This window comes from Neopsephotus bourkii, unplaced genomic scaffold (genome assembly GCF_033783945.1).
Source record: "Neopsephotus bourkii isolate Nb327-2 ecotype Australia unplaced genomic scaffold, CSIRO-AGI_Nbou_v1 NB_1446, whole genome shotgun sequence".
NCBI lineage: Eukaryota > Metazoa > Chordata > Aves > Psittaciformes > Psittacidae > Neopsephotus > Neopsephotus bourkii.
Genome location: NW_026901923.1, coordinates 411,572 through 426,301, shown reverse-complemented (window position 1 = coordinate 426,301; position 14,730 = coordinate 411,572). Strand labels below are relative to the sequence as shown.

Genomic DNA, 14,730 nt, shown 5'->3' with positions numbered 1-14,730 from the left:
CTAGAAAATGTTTGGTTTATCGTACATTAATCAAAAAAGTGTTGAAAACCACTCATTTCTTAGCAAAAAGTGGACAAATTATTTGCCTGCAGGGTAATAAAAAGGCAGATTGGTAGTAGTTTTCCTGCTTTTTTATTCTCCACGGTGACATCTCAAAAACAACTTTTGAAACTGCAAGCACGGCAAATGTATAATGCTTGGTAATTGGGTTTGAGGATGTGTCCCAAAAAGGTATAAAAGTGTATTTTCATTATACAGGGTATTGTTATGTCCTCCCCCCTCCCCCTTGAAAATAATTCATTACAGGAGAGAAAGACAATCTAAGAAAAATAACAACTAAGTACAGCAAAGAACTCACTCACTGCATAATGGATGGAAAGGACTGTTGCAGGTAAGCAACAGCAGCAGGAAAAAGAACCCCAGAGCTCACCGATAATCAGCAAGAGGACTATACCCTGGGCCAGGGCTTTCAAACAGGGTCTATGAGAAGGTAGCAGCAGTGGAAACCACACTCCCAGCTCAAGTCTCCGGGCTGTGTGGCTTGTAAAAACAGAACTGAAGGTGACCTTCTTGGGATGCACCATCAGGACAGCATTGGTGCTCTGCAAACAGCCTGGGTCAGGGGTGCATGATAAGCTTCTTTCACCTCCAAGTTCATTTTGGTGCTTGGAGCACAGAGGATGCATTGTTCTCAAAAGCAGTAGAGGCTTTGCAGAATAAAAGATGTATTTTTCTGTATGAAGTGAGCATAGGTGTGGTAGAGATAGGTGGTGGATAATGCCACCACCAGGCATTAGAGATTAAAACCTCGCCATTTCGTTGAACTGAACGATGCTTCTCAAATGAGCTTGTCAACTTTTGGTTTATACTTTCAAACTCAAATGTAATAGCATCCTGCCATTCCATGTGCTTGCTTTCTATGACTCATGAAATGCTGCTTCTCTCTGCTGCTGGTCTCACCAAGGACAATGAAAACTGAATGCATTTGCTCCTGTTGTTTGCACTTCAGAGCTCTGACTGCAGTGGCCCTAGGCTTGAAAACAGTACTTGTTTTGAAATTATGTTCAGCTTTAATTTTGAAAATGTTTCCAGTAACACTCCCATTGGGCTTCAGAGAATATCCAGAAGGGGGGTCATTTTTTGTATTCTCTAATTTCTGCTTTTATAGGCGGTAAAAATGTCTTTTTACAAAACACCACTCACTCTACATCTGAATTGCCCAGAACCCCTGGGTGCAACACTGAAGGTTAATTGGCAACAGCCAAGGAGAACAGGGGGGTGGAGAGGGATTACAAGCATGACAAAGAACTACAGGCAGAAAGGGAGGGGAAAGTCTTTCCTCTCAAAGGCACGTGTGGATGTCAAAAAGCAACTATAAAGGTCACAAGAGAATTCATACGGGAATCATGGCAGATGCATTCCTTTAGTATCAGCTAACTTTATTCTTAAGATTTTTACTTTTCTAATGCTGGTAATCCAGCTGGCATTTTTAATATCATATCAAAATGATAGCATTGTCCCCTTACGTAATGGATCTCTCTCCTGATCTTGCAAGCAATGGGAAAGGAACTTTAGGAACCCCAAGTGACAATGAAGGTAGTTTCAATGTCACAGCTGCTGTACAAAGCAGGAATGGCCAGTACAACACAATGCTGTATCGCAGAGTTTTCCAGTGTCACAGGGTCACATCTGCAGCACACAGCTTCTTGCAAAGGTTTCTTTGCCCCTCAACCCATTCAAGGAGTGAGCTAAAGCCCCTTTAGCTTCTCCGTGTGTCCCAAACCCTGTACCTAGCAACACAGAACAAATCCTCACCCACATCTTTGTGTGAAAGCTCCCTGAAGAAAAATAAACATAGCTCCAAGCGGTTTCTCAGCAAAACAATCTCCATGACATTAAAGCAATTTTCAGAATAGCCGAAGCATGATAAACACTGTGGTGTTATATTTATCTACCTGTAACACTCTGTGGCAAGGTTTGACTTCCAAAATGTTATTTGATGGCTCCATCTCAGGGATCTGTATCTGTACAGACAGAGGCTGTCCTGCCTCTCTTCAATCAGGGAAGCAGCTTTGGGGGGGACCTTGGTGCAAAAGAGATGAGTCCTCTTCAAGCATGTGGAGAGCAGGCAGTTATTTTGCTCAAGGTAACCTGGAACTGTAGGAGAAAACTGGCAACTTGACCAAGCACAGCTCTTCTGTGCAGCATCAGATCACTCTGTTGCCAGAGGAAGCTGGTCACAGCCCAGTGGTGGCATCCATGTGTGGTTACCCATACTGAAATCACCTGAAGAAAAATGCTCCAAGAATGGCCCTTCTCTCCTCCCTGCAAAGGCCAGTTACAATGCCTGATACTTTCTTTGCTACTCCCTCCCACAAATTTCTCTGGCCAGTTTTAGGTAGCTCTAGAGAGGATTAGCATATGAAAACCTCTTTGGTGATTGCAAAACCATTTATCTTATGTTGCAGGTGAACTGGTATTGTCCATTTAGAAGGGGGTGGTTGTAAAAAATCAGGAAATGGGTGTGCAACTGCTGATCCAAGGGCAATGGGCACCCAAAGCCACAATTCAGAATGAAAACCCCAATTCAGTGAGCTACAAGGGGAGATCCAGACATCAGGGCAGGAGCCCAGGGAATTTTGGCACCCACTGCTGCCAGTGGGGAAGGGGAGGTGGCCCTCGCTGACCTAATTGTTCTAATGAAGGCTGGGATGCTTACAGTTTCAGTCCTCTATATCTGTATGCCAGCACAAGGGCCTGAATAATTCTGGCTGGATGTCTCAGATGATAGATGGTGCAGTTTCTCAACATTTTGAAGGATTCATAGTTTTGTTAATTTTCCACTGAAGCCACACACTGGAATTTTTACAATGTACTTCAAAGGAATAATGGATTGCTGGGGAGTCACTCCTATCGGTATTTATCTTCCCATTCTGTTATGTCAAAACTTGTTCAGTAGGGCAGATCCCACTTTTGGCAGCACAGCCAAGCTTAGGGCTGATGCTTCATCCTGCTGTTGCTCTAAGGGCTCTTTTTTTTTCTTCTTTACGGGATTCAGTCATCATCTCAGTTGTCTTAATAGCAAGTCACTGTTGCGATGCTTCATTTTAAGGCCACAAAACCATTTATGTCCGTGACATGACCCAGACATCCATATCCTGTATAAAAAGGGGTTTGATTTTAGGCCAGCAATAAAAATTTATCACTGGAAAATTTATCACTTGAGTCCCCATAATAACCAGGCTCATTATCTTCCAGGGCCAGCACTATTGCAGATGTTCTGAACCATATGGCACAGGCACAAACCATCACTTCTTGTCTGAAACAAGAGGCTCCTCTCAGGCCCTCCATCAGCCTCTGGCTCTCTGGTTCCCCTGTGCTGCAAGTCACACAGCTCATTAGGGTTGCGTAGCTATAGAGGTGGAAGCCCCGCTCTACCTTAGCCCTCTCTTTTTTATTTGGTCCATTCAGTGCTGCTGCAGATGCGCTTCTAATGAGAAAAATAAAGATGGCCTGAGGAGACACTATCAGTAACTGAGAAGTCCTTCAGATTTGCAGAGAGATAAGAAATCCATGGTGTTAGAGTAAGGTGTAGCCAACTAATGGGTGCTGCCCACATCTGACTTCAGGGAATTAAGACCTCCTTTTTTTTCTGAGGCTGAAATTTTTACCACCTGGTAAAACTCATCACAAAATCTTCAATACTTTTCCATATACTTGGATTTAAAGGAAATGTCAGAAAGTTCTTATGAACACTTGGTTCTACAACTAAAATAGTTTTCCGAAGAGAATTAGCTTGCCAACAACTTATTTATAAGCTAAATACATAAATGGCAACTTCTAAAGCATAGTGTACACAATGTCCTAAAGTACCAGCATTGAGCAAACAAAACTGATTCAAAAAACTGAGAAAGCTTGTATTTTTAATACACACAAATCATTCCTGAGGGCTTGATCAAATAAGCTACAGTGACTGAGATAAGGGACAGACATAACTGAAATGAGGAGATTGTGACGCTCTGGCTTTCAGTGTGATTTAAAAGATACAGGTATTTAGAGACTGTTAAATCACCATTCTGGCCCCTTATTGATACAGTCATTGTTGCAGATGCACTTTCAAATTTCTGTGTAAAATGTCTCCTGAGTCTGCTGGATGTCTGATGGAAAAGATAGCACGCTATGCTCCTTTGAAATTCATGGCACAGGGTTCCCAAGGTTTTCAGACTAACAAAACACCATCACTTCTTGCTGCTAGTATCATCATATGTCTGGGATGAAGTGTTTAATTTAATATAGTGTGTAGTGTAGCTCTGTAGGCTTCTCAAGGCAACGGAGACCTCAGATGGCAACCACTTCTTTTTAACTGTGCTGGGATTTTCCTAGGAATATGTATCAAAGATGAGAAAAGATGAATACTTAAAATTTAATCTCTCCAGACAAAATACAAATAGATATATATGGCATGTCCTGGCAAATGTAGTTGCTAAGCCATTCCCAGGCAGTCAAGCCCACACTGCCTGGAAAAAGGAAAACTTCACACCCATTTTTAAAAAGGACAGAAAGGGGAGGACCCTGGAATCTACAGACTGATTAGCTTCACCTCCATGTCCAGTACAATCATAGAACAGATCCTCCTGGAAGCTATGTCAAGGCATGTGGGTGGGCATTGGGAGGCAATCAGAGACAGTCCTTCACAAAGGACAAATAGTGCCTGACTATCTGGAGGCCTTCTACAATGGAGTGACTGCAATGGTGGATAAGGAAAGAACAACTCATATCATCTAGCTTGACTTCTGGTACAGTCCTGTACAATATCCTTGTCTGTAAACTGGAGAAAGATGGGTTTGATGAATGGATTATTTGATGGACTAAGAATTGGCTGTATGGCCACACCCAGAGAGTTGCAGTTAACAGCAAGGTCCCTCAAGGGGGACCTGTATTAAGACTAGTACTGTTCAGTCTCTGTTAATGACTGTCAGTGGAGCCAGGTGCACCCTCAGCAAGTCTACAAGTGACACCCCACTGAGCAGTGCAGCTGATTCACTGCAGGGAAGGGATGTCATTCAGAGGAAGCCTGACAGCCTTGAGGAATGAGCCCATGTGAACCTCATGAGGTTCAACAAGGACAAGTGCAATATCCTGCACCTTGGTCGGGGCAACCCCCTATATCAGTGCAGTCTGGGGATGAACGGATTGAGAGGAGCGCTATGGAGAAGGACTTGTGGGTACCAGTGGATGAAAATTGGACATGAACTGGCAATATGCACTTGCAGCCCAGAAAGTCAACCATGTGCTGGGCTGCATCAAAAGGACTGTGACCAGCAGACAGAGGGAGGTGAATCGTCCCTTCTACTCTGCTCTTGTGAGACCCCACCTGCAGTACTGTGTGCAGTTCTGGTGTCCTCAACACAAGGCAGACATGGACCCGCCTGAGCGGGCCAGAGGACGTGAAGAAATCAGAGGGCTGCAGCACCTCTCCTATGGAGACAGGAGTTAGCTTTGTTGAGAGAGTTGGGCTTGTTCAGCCTGGAGAGAAGGCAGCTCTGGGGAGAACATACAGCAGCTATCTATACTTAGAGGGGACTTCTAGTCCTGTGGCCTGTAAGTCCCAGGACTAGGATTTCCAAAATTACAGTCATCACTGTAATTGGATGCACAATTACATCACAATTACATCACTGTAACTGGATGTAAAGAGGAGCACAGGACAAGCAAGCCAGTTTTTCATCACTTCACTTTCTAGCATGAAGACTGCACTGTCATCAACTCTATGAAGTCTTCCTTTCCCCTGAGTGTCCCTGGTGAACTGATCTGGCAACAGAGTAATACAGGAATTAATAGAGAATGGCAGTGATGTTAGTAAATCTTGTGTTCAAACCAGTGTTGCCAGAATGAGCACCTGAGGCCAGACAGCTCACCAGATTTCCACAGTAAGAACAGAAACGGCATTTCGTAGGCTGACAATGTCTGTAACACAGTAGGGCACTAAGTTGTTTCTATCTATAATAGGGATCAAGATACTGGACCTTAAAATATTCCCATCATCTTCCTTCACGTTATGATGTTAGCAGCTGAAAGTTAATGAAATGGCTGCAGTATACAGAATGTATATCAGAACATCAGGCTTCCAGTTTGAAGTACTTCACTTTTGAAATTAAGCTGTTCCTGAGACAACAGCCGCTAACATCTCAGTCACAACTGAGGTAAATGAAATGGCTGTAAGTGAAAAAGGTGACTTTTAAAGCTTGTGTTCATCCACAGTGTTAGTTCTTTTTTCATTGCTGTTACTGCTCTTTTCAGTGTCTGGGAACAATGACCAGAAAAGAGTAATACTAGTAGGACAGAATGGAGACAGCTGCCCTCTCAGACTTTCTCCTTTTAGCTTCTTTAAAACAAAAAGGCCCTTTAAAACAAAAGCTTACTATGCAGAGATGTCTGGTGGTGCTGGAAGCAGAATGTCAGCAAAGCTGGAACACTACTTACGGTATGGTGGAGTAGATATTCTACCTTGAAACTCTACAGGTCATAGCTTGACTGCAAAGAAATGTAACGGTATCAAAACAAAACAAAATTGGGGGTGGGGGGAAAAACACATCATGCTCTCACAATAAAAGCTACTTTGATCCACTTTCAAAATAATACATCAATCTGACCTGCAACTTTCATCACACAATGAACAGAACTAAATATATTGAACTAACCAGCCCATAATTGTCTCTCTCTGTGTTCAGCCCTTGCCGAAGTAACATCTCACCAATCCTTTTCTATAGTGTCTGGAAGGATGTACATTTTCTTTCATGATACAGACAAGCTGGAGGTGGCCTGCAGCTTTAAGAACGAAGGTTCCTCCTGGCACAGGGATGATACAGAAAAGGCTCTAACTGCAAGTATGGAGACAACTTTGATCCAAACAGAGAACTGAGGAGACAGAGAGAGCAAGAGCTAAGTGCAAAGGCTTCTCTCTGCACACAGGACAGGGCAAGAGGCATGCGGGCAGCCTCACTTGTAGTTCAGGGCTGCAGGGACAGTGGGGATGTGGCTGCCTTCCAGCACAAAATGAGTGTACTGGAAAACACAGTGCCAAAGACAGCCCTGGCCTCATATTCCTGGCAGACTCATAGAGCCTCTGAGACCGAATACTGTTGATGGGAGTCTGTCTCTTGTGAAAGCCGCTACTCCCCCGATAAGACAAACACTAGAAACAGTCCATGGCCAATGGTTCCACAGGTTCACGGGAGGCTTGTCTTGCTTGTTGCTCTCTCTCTTTTCCATTGCAGTCACCTCATAGTATCCAGCCCGTCAACATGACATGTCCACAACAACTTCAAACCACAAGGGACATCCTTGTTGGGAAATCATTCTGAGAGGAAAAACAGAAGATTAAAGTCAGCAGGAAAGCACCCATGGAACACAAAGAGAGACACGTAGCTTTGACAGAGACACAACAAAAGAGCAACAGCTTTGTCCTCTCACACCCTTTTCCTCTCTCACACGTCACTTAAGCTGAGGCCTAACAGCCAAGCTGCTCTAGTGACAAGGTCTCACTCATGGAGCAGACTTTGGGCAGCTCCCCTTCCCCAAAACCCACGAACTCATCACTCCTCACTAGTGTGGGCTACACCAAAATGTCCTGCTGGTATCCTCAGTGAGGAACGCCTTCAGAAAGCATGGCCCCTACACGTGCCCATGGGTATGCACTCACAGGAGTCTGCCATCTCACCCCTTTCAGAAAGACGTCTCCTACACCATGCCTTGCTATTAGCCCTGTCCCAGTCCAGAACAGAGGCTCTCAACTCTTCCTTAACAAGGATCAAAGCCAAAGCAATGCCTTGTGATTTCTGTAAGCCCCAGGTAAGTCCCCTTCCCTACCATGATTCTCCTGAACACTAAGATGAACTCCCACTTCCTTGGATCACCAGGCCTTAGATGCCAAAACCATCCCTTACCTCCCCATACCCAGGCAATCTGGCTCTCTCCTCCATCATGAAGTCCTGTGTAGGGCTCCTACACCCACAGCGACAGCCCGCTTCCCACAGTGATGCCCCTCAACTGGGATTCCCCACACTCAGACTATAGAACCCCTTGCCCATAAACTCTGATTAGTGACTCCTGCCTGGTGGCTCCCTGCTCAGCCTATTTGGATCAGGAGCACCAGACATGGCCTCACTGTTTTCTTGGGGTCCTTCTTCCTCTTCTTGTCAGAGGCGTTGAGGTAGGCCTGCTCCCTGGCCCTATATGAAGGGCCTCGGCTCAGCTCCCTCTCACTGTACGGGGGCAGGGTGTCCTCCTCATCCTCCTGCTCAGGTGATGATGGTGGCTGCTGTGGCTGCTGCTGCGATTTCTCGGCTTTGTAGGTAGAGGGTGGTGACCAGGCATAGTATGTTCCCCCTCCTCTCTGGCTGGGCTGCGAGCTCAGCTTCGAGGGAGTTTCGCTATGGTCACCGCTCTCATCGTAGCTCTGAGATTTCCTCTCCAACATGCTGCTGAGGTAGGAGTGATCGTATTTCTGGCTCCCTCCGGGTGTTCGGCTCACCAGCCTGGGCAGGTGCTTCTCCTCATGGGCCCGTCTCCGGGGTGGGCTGTATGACCAGCCCTGATCCGAGTCTGTCGGTGGCTCCCGGTTCCCTCTGCTGCGCTTGGTGTAGTACTCTTCAATGGAGCCATCCTGGTGGGGCAGCCCTCCACTGCGGCCGCCATGCGACTCCGAGCGCTCGAAGCGCCGTGTTTCCTGGCTGTCTGCTCGCCGCATCCGCTGGCTGTAGGACTCTGCAAAGGCTGCCAGCTCATCCATGGAGACAGCCGGCACTCCCACAGAGAAACTCTTACGGGACAACATCTCAGACTTGGATCTCTGCTGGCTGGAGGAGGGAAGAGATAGTGTTAGAGGGCAGGATTCAGCTGCGCTCATCTCATCAGCTGCCTTCACAGGCAATGAAGAGAAACAGGCATTCCTGGAGCATGAACCGTCTGACCTGTTTTCATCATCTTCTGTAGGGACAGATGCATCACATCCTCAAAATCCCTGCTTCTCTCTGTTACCCAAGATTAACCCCAGAGTGCACCTTCTTGTCCTCCAATATGTAGGGCTGGACTTGTTTCTCCTTGGCCCCAAAGCCTGTAGGTGTATATCCTGCTGCGAAAACCCAAGAGCCCAGGAACAGAAGCTCACAGCAGAGTGATTTTGAAGCAGGTTTAAAGAAACTGAACTAGCAAAACAGTCCAGTACTTAGGGAAGGAAATCCCTGACACTTTGTTCAGGAGACTGGGCTGCTGGTATGAGAGGGAAGGATGTGGTGTCTCTTCTAGGCATCAGAGTGCCAGTCTTTCAGGCCTGGCATACAGGTCCTGCTGCACCAAAGCACCAGGGTGTGACTCCTAGTCAGCGCATCAGCACTAGGAAGTGCTGGAAGGATCAGGTACAAATCTCAAGAAAGCATTTTTGGGAAGGGTGGTTTGGTTTCCTACTGATCTCACTTTTACGTCCCACTGGAATAGAGTTGGTACCTAGCTTTGCCCAGCTGGGTAGGCTTCAGCCAGCTTGTGGGAATCAGATTCATTCTGACCTCATCTAGTGACATCTCCAGATTTCATGTTTCTCTCTAACCCTCTATCCTGCTGAACAGAACCAGAGCAGCAGGAAATTGAGAAGAGCTATCAGTCCATCTGTCCCTTCTCCTTTCTACTTAGCCAAATACAGCTGCTTCCCAACATGGTGCTCCTCACCTGTGCCAGAAAGTGTCCCGCTCATCTCTGTAATCAGAGACAGCCTGTGATCTGGACGAGCTGCCCCCACCCATCACTCCAGCCCAGTATTCAGCATCGCCATCCAGGTCCCCAGCAGGAGGCAGAGGTTTCCTTCGTGACTGACGGTAGGGCTGACGGAAGTTCAGGTCCTCTTCATGCAAAGAGCTGAGTTCAGAGATGGTGTTGTTATCTGTAGGGGATGTTACAGAAAATAAGTAAGATAGGTATTACCTGATAACATGTGTGAGAAGGGAGGGGAGGACAGGACAGGAACGCTGTGGTAAGCCCAGATGCAGCTTTTTCAGAAAGAAGTGAGTTGCCCTCTGTTAGAAAGAAATCAAAATGGAATCCCAGGCCCTCCTCCAAACCCTTGACTGTTCCTGCCCCAGATTCCTGCGGCTCAGTTTGGACATAGAGCTGCCGTTAGACCTACAGGTCTTCTAAATTGGTAGCTGGCAGCCAGGTGGGATATTCTAAGATCACCACACATTGCATCAGATGGCTGTGTTCCAGATAACAGTCCAACCTTCATGTAGAAATCCCTTCTTAGCCCTGCTTCACTAATACATGACAACTGTGCCGCCTCATGAGGTGGGCACTGAGGTTGGTGGAATATCATCACTGCAGTTGTGACAACTCTTCCTTTCCTGGTATGAAACAGCCTGGCTCTGGATTTGGCCTGACTTGCTCAGCTAAAAGAAAACCAACCCCCTCAAAAAAAGATGAACAAAAAAGTAAGACACTGTCTGAATCACTGTCAGTCTGTACCCTGTCAAGCACATTGACATCTGCAGGCCTGACATACCCATCTGAAGAGGTCTTTTTATAGTAGATCTTGTGGGTGGAGAATACAGTGTGCCCAGCAGTGACTGTTTTAGAAGTATATATAATTTGTTAGTTATGCCTAATCTGTACAGAGCTTTGATGTAGTGTCATTCCCTAACACACTTTCATTGATTTGCAGGATCTCACACGTGTTTTAAATGAGTGCTACCAGTGCCTAATGTGGGTTAGCTCTGCATGAGTCGGATGGTGCTGGGGGAACTGAGCCCCCAGCCTGTTCCTCCAACAGAACAGCTAGAGGATAACAATCAGCACTGCAAGCCCTCCTCATGCACACACCTTGTCCTACCATTGCACCTCTGCCTCCTAATGTGGGAAGATCCTCATTTGGGTTTGTATTCTGACATCCATTCAGTGCAGCCTCAGCCATTCTTTAGGAAATAAAGCTTGCAAAAGGCTATCAAAGACAGTGAGGAGCTCCACACAGAAGTTCTGAGTTTGTATCGTGTCCCTATTCACCACCCTCCTGCCCTTCACCAGCAGCTGTCCGACTGTCAAGCTGTCATACTGATGTGTGTGCCACCTCTGATCTTATGTTGACCAGTGTCACAAAATCTGATGAACCCCTAGTTTCTTGGATCTTTCTTGTAGTGTCTGCTCCTTCTGCAGGGCAACAGCCACTCCAGACTACCTTTCTGCATCCTCCAAACCACACTGTGGTTGTTGCAGCCCATGAAAAGATGATTTTAATAAAATCATCCATCTCTTTTTGTCATATTGGGAATTTACAGTCACCACACTGTAAGGGATATAGAAATTGTAAAGACAATATCCCAGCTATTATCACACCACAGGACGTAGAAGGCATTGCAGATGTTGATGATCCAAAAGTTTAATTATCCACATAGACAATTTTCATGAGAATCTTGGTATCTCTCACCTTATTTGTTCTGTGATGATTGGGTAAACAGCAAATCTTTAAAATCAGAACATAGAACCATACAATACTTAGTGTTGGAAAGGACCTTAAGATCATCTAGTTCCAAGCCCCCTGCCATGGGCAGGTACACCTCACACTAAACCATGCCACTCAAGGCTCTATCCAACCTGGCCTTGAACACCGCCAGGAATGGAGCATTCACAACTTCCCTGGGAAACCCACTCCAGTGCCTCACCACCCTAACAGTAAAGAATTTCTTCCTTATATCCAATCTAAACTTCCCCTATTTAAGTTTGAACCCGTTACCCCTTGTCCTATCACTACAGTCCCTAATGAATGGTCCAGCATCCCTATATCCCCCCTTCAGATACTGGACTTGTAGATGCCTGAAATCTATTCAGGCATCTATTCAACTGCCCCAAGTACCATATCCTGGACATCATATCCTAGAGGATGGCTCTAAGGCAAAGCCAGTGAACTTTTAACTATGAGTATGCAGACTTTTTCAGGTCAGTGAGAAAAACAAATAATCAAACCATGCTTGTTCCTCACATCGTTCTCGCATCGTTCTCCTAGCTGGGTCAAACTGAGCCAGTTCTTTCTCCACATAGTAAAGCACCTTCATGGAGTCCCTTTCCTTGTCAGCCTGGATCCTGTACCCTTTGCACACTGCTAGAGAATAAAGAAAAGCATTAGTGGAAAACACGTTTAAGTCCAAGGAGACTTTCTGACAGTATTGCTTCTACAGTTGAGCTCATGCCTGCAGGCAGGTAGGGCTGCATCTTCCAAAACAGACCGAGTCAGTCTTTGCCTCAGAAGAAATCTGTCTGTAACGTGTCATGTGTAGCTGCGAGCAGCTGCATCATTTATAAAGTTTGCAGTAACAGCAAAAATGATTTGGAAATGCCCAATTTGTACAACCAAATGCATCAAGTGGTGTCACTGCCACAGAGTGATTCCACCCCCCACAGAGGATGGCAGAAAGAAAAGCACTCATTTCCCCTTCCTCAGCACTCCAGAGAGGATTCGTCATGGTATGGGAGAAGCAGTCCCAGAAGATGAGGCTTCCTCTATGCAGCAGGGGCTGTAAGCTCTCAGTCTGCAGGTGAAGCAGGTGGCTGAGCATTTGGGAGCTGTCACTCGGCAGACCACTCCTCGCATCCCTATGAATTCTGCTCATGCAGGTTGAAGAGCATGTGGTAGGAGAAGCTCCAGAGAATACAAAAGGAAACACAGGAAGTCCTAAAAAGTACATCACAGTGCTTTGAGATCCATACTGAACCTAATGATGGCACCAACCAAACCACCGGGTAACTGAAGCTGCCTACTCTGGTGTTCTTTACATGCTTGATTTTATAGAAAAGGTACGTTTTACACATACATTGAGTATTTGACCCCTGAGATTACTCCATTTGCAGGGAAGTCTGGGCATCTCTTTTGGTTTTCCCACATTCCTGAGTGTAGAAAAGAAGCTCCTACGCACCTGGAGCCACAGCAGCTCTTTCTTACTCCAGCAGGCTGGCTCCATGCACACTTTGCCTACAAAGAAGAGCCTGACTATCTCAAGGCAGGTCTATATTCAACAAGCACAGAACCCCACCTATCAGGATTTGGAAGAAAATAAGGCTTTTATAGCAGATTATTTAAGAAAAATCTTAGCCTGAGGCTATTTCAAGACTGACAGAAACACAGGTCTAAGTACAAACCAGTACCACAAGCCTCAAATTCTGCCTCATTAAAAAACTGCCTGAGGACAACCCACTTATCACTACAAAATGGAGCCCGTCTGCCTTGCATAGGGTTATAATGTTCCCTTGTGTGAATACTGCAGTGTTGCATGAGTGCTTCTCTTGTGGCACAATTTAAATACTTGGATGGTGGTTTTGAACCAACCTGGTTTTTCTGTTTTACCCCACACTCCAATACTTTAAGCTTCTAACATATGGGTTTGATGGTACACTGCACAGTATGCACTGTGTGGGCTGAACAAGGACTTGGCAGAGGTATTTTTAGGCACCTTCTGTACAAAACTGCTGTGCATGTGTCTGTGTGCTATTAAATAACTATGCCCTGCTTCAGAAATGGCTGTGCCATGAAATGGATGGAATGATTCCTGTAACAATCCCACAAATTGCTTCAGGAGGAAACTGCATTACTGTGGGTTTTGTGCGCATGTAAGGTAAGTAACTACATCCTGATATATTACCTTGTCTTTGTGTATTTGGGAAAGGTATTAGATGTTAAAACATAATATGGGTCGATCTGGGTCCTGCTTTCAATGTATCTCCAGGCAGCTTAGCTGACAGCAGTCTGAGTTTTGCTGTTTTATTATCCCCATCAATGTGTGCACAATGACTGCAAATGCACGCAGTAATTTACAGAACACAAGGAACCCTGCCTCTGGCTTCCGAAGTGGAAGACCATCACATCTCTTGGGAGTGAGGTTGCTGCTATGAAGAGGGGCTGGACTGACTAGCCTCAGAAGTAATGACTCTGGCTGCACTGTGCAAGCAATAGCACCTCACTGTCACTGCTGACCTGTCTGGTACCTTGCTAGGAAGGGAGTCTCCCAGTATCCTTTCTTCTAATGTGTCTACTAGGAGCTCACCTAGGCTGCCACCTCATTTATACCCAGGGATACAAACAAGCATCAGCTGAAAATTACTCTGACCTACTAACAGCCTTTTGGGAACTTGAACAGGCAGCTTCCAAACTCTGTCTCCCCAGAGCCACTATTCATGCTGAGGCTGTGCCAGATATCTACTGGGGCAGCATCTATAGCTCCTGGAACTGATGGAGACTTCTCTAATTATCTAGGTTTCATGCTAGCTTCATGCTCGACTTGCTATTGCAGCTCTGTATCAAGGGCAAGTAAATTTATTGGTTAATTCTGTAAGCATCTAGAAATTAACTGAATTTAAATCTGCAAAGATTATCATGAACAGGTCATAAAAAGTATTTTCCATGACAGATGAAGGGTATTTTGTGTCCATGTTTATTTATTACTTTTCACAACTGAATGTTCAACTTCCCAAATCTCTTTATTACTCCTTTATGTGAGAACCAAAGATATTATTGTGTCCTCCTCACATCCTTCTTCATCTGTAAATTGTCAGAACCCTTTAATAAGGTCTGAATATTTTTAGGCCCATCTTAATTATAAGGGAATAAGGATGCAGAGACATTAACCACTTGTCCAGAACTATTCACTGAAGTCAAAGGGAATGGAACATTTTTCCCTGTTAGACCATATTTTCTTCTCC

General features: G+C 45.5%; 1 protein-coding gene across 6 annotated transcripts in view; it reads right to left on the bottom strand.

Moving 5' to 3' along the window:
- Positions 1-3,896: 3,896 nt before the first annotated feature.
- The window catches only part of ILDR2 (immunoglobulin like domain containing receptor 2), a 37,423-nt gene continuing 26,589 nt past the window's right edge, over positions 3,897-14,730 (bottom strand). For 2 of the 6 annotated variants that reach the window (XM_061368792.1, XM_061368795.1), the window contains 4 exons: positions 12,020-12,136; positions 9,724-9,934; positions 8,168-8,858; positions 3,897-7,360 (listed from right to left, as the gene is read on the bottom strand). In XM_061368792.1, coding sequence (XP_061224776.1) covers positions 7,325-7,360; positions 8,168-8,858; positions 9,724-9,934; positions 12,020-12,136 — 1,055 coding nt within the window. In that variant the 3' untranslated portion in view covers positions 3,897-7,324. The other 4 variants (XM_061368790.1, XM_061368796.1, XM_061368794.1 and 1 more) reach the window with 3 other exon arrangements.